Genomic DNA, 8105 nt, shown 5'->3' with positions numbered 1-8105 from the left:
CATGGAAACTGTTTGGAAATACATGTAGATGATGATGATGATGGTGGTGCTGGTGGTGATGCTGATGATGATGATGAAGATGATGAAGATGATGATTTTTTGTTTGTTTCCTTAATGGTCTGGTGGACTCCAGGAAGAAATCTTCGAGCGAGAGCGGGGCTCTTTTTCAGCTCCATTGTCAATATGCTTAGCGGCACCTTCACTTGTCCAAATAACTCCTTTCGAATGATGATGATGATGATGATGGCGATGATGATAATGATGATGATGATGATGACAATGCTGATGACGATGATAATAATAATAAGGATGATGATGGCGATGATGATGAGGAGGAGGAGGACGACGACGACCAAATTTTAATAGTTGAGAACAATAATCATGGTTTATTTTGGTATTATTGCATTTCTTCGATTGGTGCATAACTAGTTCCCCATAGACTGTTCTGAGGGTAGGGCACAACTTTTCCCTTGCATAGAGTGAGCAAAATATTACTGGGAAAAATCGTCTCCAGAGTCAGTACCATTTAATAAAGTTATGCCAAAATAGTACATGGGGGGGGAGGGTGGCGACCAAGTGAGTATATTATAATTGTTTGTGTTTATTGCCCTACTATTAACTGCTGTAAACATATATGTGATATCATATCACGTATCCTGAGATATTCCTAGTACTGTAGACCACATAATTATTACAAAGACCCTCTTCTTAAAAAAAGACAGCATTTTCAACAACAACAATAACAATAACAATAAGGTTTTCTTAAAAGTAATACTAATACCTTGTACATGTGCATTATGCAACAAAAAAGAAATTGTGTTTGGCGATTACAAGAAAAAATCCCCAACATTAAAATTCCTTATCCTCTAAAATGTTAATAAATTTATTAAGCCCCACTAGATGACAAGGGACGGCAAGACAGTTAGAGTTCAGCGCTCAAATATTACATCAGTCAGATCCCTATTCTACCCTTTCTGAGGACACTCCACCACGAATGGAACCTTTCATTCTGGCCAAGAGCACTTTCGGAAATTGAAAGCCAAAGATTAAAAACTTATTTCATTTGTATATACTATATACACACCAATCCTCTCCCCTGAAACAAAACAACAAGAATTTCTAACGTCAACCCCCTCCTGCTAGAAAAAAATATTAAAAAACATATATATCCTGTATCCCCATGATATGCTGCCTCACGGATCAAGTTACGATGTCTTGTGGTCTTCCACCTAACCTCATCCTCATGCGGATTCGAAACTAAAGTAGCATGAGCTATAGATGGGAAGCCATTGTTTTGTGTCTTGCCCCACAGTTGCCTAAGACTTGAGCAAATTCCTTTTTTCTTTCCTCTCTGGAAAAGTGTGCAATTTGAAATAAAACTTGTTCTTCTTCCTTCCTCCTGTCGAGTCAAGTGAGAAAACTGATGTGAGACTTCAAATAAGACGAACATCTTTCATTTTCTGAGAGTAAGTGCAAGACTTATCTATGTTGTTTTGTGAAAAGGGGAATCGTTATATCTTGATGAGGAGCACCACCATTTCACCTGATCACCCCCCCCCCCTTCCAAATCCACCACAACAATCCAAATCTCACCACCACACTCCTTCCTAAGCCTAAAGTTTTCATTTTCACCTGCTTGCCCCCGCCCCCACGCACACAAACACATAATCCCAAAATGCCCCCACCGACTGCAACTACTTAGCATGGAGTTCTATATTTTACATACTACCCCCCCCCCTCGCCTCGCTTCCTCACAATACGAACATCTCCCAACCCCTCCACCCTTCAGCACTCAGCATAGAGCAGAACATTAAATCTCCTTTCTCTCCCCCATCACCTGCCCCCCCCCCCCCGCAACCAACCACATTAAATCCCAACATCCCCTTCACCCACTACTACGAAGCATTGAGTTCTACATTTCATTCTCTGCTGCCGATCGACGCTCCACGCGGCAAGAGTAGTCATGTGGCAACATCACAGATTTCGTCTCCCAAGTCTCCGGATTCGCTGACGGGAGCTCCTCGCCAACAGGAGGAAGAAAGCGAAACTGTTGGACCAAAGTGACCACGATGAAGAACATGCGCACCCTCGCGAAACTTTCCCCGGGGCAAGCACGTCTGCCGGTTCCAAACGCCACAAGGTTCTGACGTGTTGGGTGCTCTGTTGGCAGCAGTTGGCCGTTAGCGTCTAGGAATCTGTCTGGGTTGAAGGTCCAGGGCTTATCCCACAAATCTTCTCTGCGGTGGAAATACCAAGAGTTCAGGAGAAGGAAGGTTCCTTTAGGAATGAAATGACCTTCGAAGTTGATATCATCAGTGGCATAGTGGGGTAGAAGGAAAGGCGCTACTGAAGAATACCTTAATGTTTCCAGGATCACCGCTTCTGTATAAGGCATCTGACGTTTGTGGTCAAAACTTGGAGGGTCATTACCGATAACTTCACAGATCTCTGCATAGATACGCTCCTGTATCTTAGGGTTTACGATTAGCAACAAAAACAAAGCCGTTAGGGTTCCAGCTGTTGTGACGTTGGCTGCGGCAACGATGTCCAAGATAAGACACAGCACAATTTCATCGGACATATCGGAGACGTTTCCTTTCTTTTCCAACTGCTCCTGTTGCTCTAACAAATCAGTAATGATACCAGTTCTCCCACCCTTCTTGTAGGTTTCTCGAACAGATGTCAAGAACTTATCTTTAATCTCCTTATTGGATTCCTTTAACCCTTTCACCAACTCTTTCAGCTTCAAACCAGGGACGTGCTCTATGTAGGGAAACGTTTCTAGGAAGATTTCTCTCTCAAATATGAAAACTTCGTTTGATGTGTCGATAAACTTCCTCAGAGAATCAAGGTCGTCTTGAGACGTGTCTTCTCCCTTGAGCAGCAGCCCAACCACCCAGCAGATGTAGTCACTGAGTTCTTTCAGTAAGGGAGCGTTCCCGGGGTACTTCGCTAGACGCTCCGATAACTGTCTGCTTGTGTTTCTCATCAGCTCTTCAAAGCTCACGACCCCTTCACCGTAGAACTTCAGAGCGTTGTGAAAGAGTCGTCTTCTCTTAGAGTGGTCCTTACCGTAAGGCGCAGTCACAATGTCTTGGTACCCTTTAAAAACTTCTTTCCCTATGTAAGTGGGTGGTCTGTCGTTGCTAAGGTCTCTGGTACTCGGGTCTGAGACAAGTTTACGAGCGAGCGCAGGACAGTTAATGAAGACAACCTTGCGGATGACGGCGTTCACCGACACGAGGTCGCCATATTTGTCTGCCCACTTGGCGGCCACGATATGGAGATTGTTGGCACCGAGGCTCTGTGACAAATCCTTGAGGCCCTCGAAGAGGGAGGGGCCAGGGACGGTCGTCTTCTTTTTGCGGCTCAGCAAGTCGAGCTTCAGCGCGAGAAACAGGATGCTAACCAGAGCCACAAGGATGAGAGCGTACTCCGATATCATTGTGAGGCAGGACCTGAAAAACAAAGCAAATTATCCTTTTAAGCAAAAAGTGCTAGTCTTTTTTTATGTAGTTGATTTCATACCCCCATCGACCGACATAATTTAGATCATTTCAGGAGGCGATTTGTTTGTCAGGGCTAACCCGGACTTGGAAGGATACAATGTACCAGAAGAAAGACAGAGATACTCGATAAAAATCCACCCCACTCGGGAATCGAAAAAGTACCCAACGTGTTACAGCAGAGCGTCTAACCGCTGCACCACAAACGCCAGACTAAGTAGCACTTTGCTCAGAAATGGTTCTTCAAGCTATTCATGAGTGGTCCACATGTGAATTACAAACGTATATTTCACAGTAACATTCCAGCTTTCGTTGGTACTGCAGAGATGTGTCAAAGAACTAGATCTATATTTTTTTAAATATTGAAAACACAAGCGCGCTTTGTGTTGAAGAATATAAAATGACCGTTGTACAACAATTTAAATGTTATGAGCTCTTTAAACAAATCTGTCTGCGCAAGTCAATTCACAGATTTAAAAAAAAATCTTTCTCCACAGGCCACTTTTGAAGTTAAATTTTTTTTTTTGTAAATAGAAGCCCCCCCCCCCCCCCCCTCATACACAAACACAAACACACACACACACACACACACACACACACACACACACACACACACACACACACACACACACACACACACACACACATACACAAACATTTACACACAAATGGGAAAAACAGAGAACAATTTTTTTAAAACTAAGAACATTTTAGAAATCACACATAATTATTTTGTAATGTTTTTAAGGTACGATACTAGGTATGATGGGGTATTACGTTGTATTTGCGATTGTTTATGGTGATGATGATGATGATGATGATGGTGAAGATGTTATTGTTGTTGTTGTTATTGTTGTTGTTGTTGTTGTTGTTGTTGTATTTGATGATGATGTTGTTGTTGTTCTTGAAGTTATTGTTGATATTGTTTGCGTCTGTTTACATTACCCAATGCATTATGTTTCACATTCTCGAGTAAACATATTAATATACAGCTCCTCATTTTCTCTGAGTTGGGTGGCCAGTTATTATATTATGCACAGTAAAATGATAATATACATAATAACAGTCCCACGTATTTTCTCTGCTTTTTATTAATAGAATGATAAAAAAAAAATATTGTGTTCTATCATCCTGTATAGTTGGTAACCTTTACGTGACACAATGGTGCTTTTCGGTTAGAGTGTCATATAAATCTTAAAAAGGTACTATTTTGGCATCCTTAAAGGAAAAACACATCATTGAGTATCTCAACCTTTATGCAATGTACTATTAAGTATCCTTCCTTTTCGTGACGGACGAGTTGAAACAGCCCGACTCTTTAATGCTTTAAATTGTCTTTTTGTTTCATAAGTGCTTTTTTTTTAAATTCTTAAAGCTTATTCTTTTTTTTATTCTTTTATTTTATTTTATTTGTTTTATTTGTGTGTTTTTTTTATTATTTAAAAAAATTATTTTATTGAATTTAATTTAATTATTTTTATTTTTATTTATTTTATTTTGTTTTATTGTATTGTATTTTATTTTATTATTTTCCTTGGGAGCCGAAAGACTACTCACGAAAACTACAAGTTGGTACTATGTACGGCCCCTGTGGGTTACTTTAGTTTGAATCCCTAAAAATGAGCCTTCCAGAACTTGCCTTGTTTGGGAAGTCTTCTATTGGCCCCCTACTCTGTTGGCTCTGTGACGCAAGCGGCACTTAATATGGCCTTATTGGGTTGCAAGTGCTGCAAAACTCCTACTAAAACTAAAACCGGTGCAAAGAAGATTGGCGGAAAGTTCGGCCATGACTATTGGATTTTTGATACTCCTACGGCTACAGTATTTAGAGGGGAGATAAACCTAAATTATCAAACTCACACCCCGAATGATGACCATATTTTGTTGAACACATATAATTTAAATACGACCCTTGACCCGCAGCCCCTACCCATTTTTAACAACGTAATACCCCATCATACCTAGTATCGTACCTTAAAAACATTGGAACATAATTCTGCGTGATTTCTAAAATTTTCTTAGTTTAAAAAAAATGTTCCTCCGCTCCTTTCTTTTTCCTTTTTGGAAAAACGAACTATAGAGAAAGGAATAAACCGGAAAAGAACGAAAAAAATGGGTGCCATTTTTGAAAGTTTTGAAAAATACAGAGTCATTCAATTACACTGTTCATTTTGAATAAGACTGACAGAGACAGAGAGAGTCGGAGAAAAATAACAACAAACAAAATAAAATAGACCAACAGACATAATAACAGACAAAGAGACCGAAAGACGTAGAACGATATAGAAAGCAAAGTTAACTTTATTTACCTTACTGTCAGCCCAATGAAAATAATTGTACACAGTTTCCCGGGGTAGAACTATAACCTTCCAAATATATTTGTCAGAAGTTCCAACTGTGTAAGTTACGTCATTTTTTGCCGTTGCTGGATAAGAGAGAGATATACGAAGTGAATGACCCAAACTGTCTCACGAGCTATTTATTAACTTCTTTATTCCACGTCAAGCGTGAAGCGTCTTTGTTCTGAAGGGGCAACATTGAGTGCCCCGAGCGTTGGAAAACACTTAACGAAACGAACTCTTTGTTGCTTATTTAAAAAAAACACCCATGCCTCCAGTTTTTTTTAAACTGCAGTCTTCTTTCTGAATCACTTGAAAAGTTGACGTGATGTAAGCAAAAGGAAAATTCATGGGAACGACAGTTTGAAAGAAGTATTGAGGAAGAATCTTTTCATTATGGTTTGAAAACAGTGTTTAACACCCATTTTTTATATAATGTAAGGCTACTTCAGGGGAAGAAAGGGGGAAAAAAGGACAGAATGAGAAAAACAACGAGGATAAAGGAAGCGGATGGGAGGTGGAACAAGATGAAAGGGAAAAAAGCAACAAAACAAAAGCAAATCACCATTATGACATAGAATACAAAGATTGCAATGTTGTGTATATGCAAAGCATTTATTGTTAATGTTACTTTATTATGTTACATAACTCACATCTCTGTCAGTTGAGAACAATGTGGTGCACCTTATGCAATAATATGTCTGTAGCTTGGGTTCCTTCACTACGCCCTGGGGTTACATAATAAGTAGTTTTGAATACGTTTCGTTATTTCGTTCAAGTCTCTATTCGAATACGTCTATTCCATTATAACCAACAACGCGTCACTAAATAATTACGTTACAGCATTTTTTCTGTTATTATATTATTTACCAGTAGTTCAGCAAATATACATATTATGTTCTAAGCTGCGAGTACACTCTCAGGCTCAATAATGTGCTGTTTTCAGAACGGAACGACTGTCAATTCTGAGGATTAGAAGTGCTAAAGTGATAGTGGTTAGGCTACCGGACTCGTAATCGCGAGGTTGCGGGTTCGGGGGTTCGAGCCGCGGGCCCGACGTTGTGTCCTTGGGAAAGGCACTTTACACGAATTTTCCTCACTTTACCCAGGTGAAAATGGGTACTCAGCTCTAGACAGTGAAAGATCTTGTCAGTTTTGTAATGTTTGAGCGCTTAAGCGGCCACTTGCACTGTGTGCTTCCTGGGAAGCTGAGAATGTTTCTGAGTGTTCTATGGTTTGCTGGGATATATAGTGCAAAGCGCATAGAACTTGCTTTCCAGTGGGGTCAAGCGTTATACAAATACTATTTATTATTATTATTTATTATTATTATTATTATTATTTTATTTTTTTTATTATTTTTTTTTTAACCACTAAGAAACTGACAAGATATTTAAATGTCTCTAACCTGGTATCCATTCCAACCTGAGTGAAACGAGGAAAATGAGCTTACACTTTGGTTCCAACCGGTTGAGAAGTTTAGTGTTGACATGTTCTCAAAACGCCAACATGCTAGATTGCCAGTGTGCTCCAAATCAGCCCTAACGCTCTGCGGTTAATCTAAATGCGATTCAAGACGTTTTATGAATAATGATATATAGAAAATAGTGATGCAGCATGCCTCGAAACTGTCTACCGGTGTCTGAAGTGAAATGACCTGGCTCCTAGCCCGTTGCATGTAGAAAGCGTGAGTTTGATTTCTACGGTGAGAAATTTTTTAAATACTTTTTCTAATCGAGCATCTCTGATTGCCTCCAAAATCGTTGTTACTAACACAGCAAGAGTAAACCCTACTAGGGATGTATCAGTCTACCTGTTTTGGAGAGGTTCTAAACGTTACACTAGAATTACAAAGTTATATCTGCTCTGTACCTAGTTTTGAGAATTTTGGTGTAAAATATTTGAGTTTATTAAAATGTCAAGCTTTTTCGAATGCAAGTCTTTGAATATCTTGATAACTACTTCGAATAACCTTATCATTTTGATAGAGCAAATAGAATATTTGGTTTCTGACCTCACAGTCTTAATACATCAGAACGGCCAAAAATGTCAGACAGAACTTTATAATTTTAAGGTAGCGAAATGTTGTGTATGAAGACATAACCCATTTAGTACGATCATCTACAATCACCAGAGGCTGTCTCCGATCATCAATTAATGTAGCTTTTGCTCAACTTCTAACTTCAAGATAGATAGATAGATAGATAGATAGATAGACAGATAGATAGATAGATAGAGATAGATAGATAGATAGATAGAT

The 8105-nt window shown here is 39.4% G+C and overlaps 1 protein-coding gene across 1 annotated transcript; it reads right to left on the bottom strand.

Moving 5' to 3' along the window:
- Window positions 1-414: 414 nt before the first annotated feature.
- Window positions 415-5942, bottom strand: LOC101858043 (cytochrome P450 2D1). The gene is made up of 2 exons (XM_005102536.2): window positions 5816-5942; window positions 415-3458 (listed from the first exon to the last, which is right to left on the bottom strand). The coding sequence occupies exon 2, from the start codon at window positions 3443-3445 to the stop codon at window positions 1913-1915; it is 1533 nt and encodes a 510-aa protein (XP_005102593.1). The 5' UTR covers window positions 3446-3458; window positions 5816-5942; the 3' UTR covers window positions 415-1912.
- Between the last annotated feature and the right edge of the window lie 2163 nt (window positions 5943-8105).

This window comes from Aplysia californica, unplaced genomic scaffold (assembly GCF_000002075.1).
Source record: "Aplysia californica isolate F4 #8 unplaced genomic scaffold, AplCal3.0 scaffold00329, whole genome shotgun sequence".
Taxonomy (NCBI): domain Eukaryota; kingdom Metazoa; phylum Mollusca; class Gastropoda; order Aplysiida; family Aplysiidae; genus Aplysia; species Aplysia californica.
Note: the sequence above shows the minus strand (reverse complement) of the source record. Positions and strands in the feature narration are given on the sequence as shown.

What these genes read in the sequence shown, in the direction of transcription:
- LOC101858043 (XM_005102536.2), bottom strand. Translation starts at nt 3,445, where the DNA reads ATGATATCGGAGTACGCTCTCATCCTTGTGGCTCTGGTTAGCATCCTG.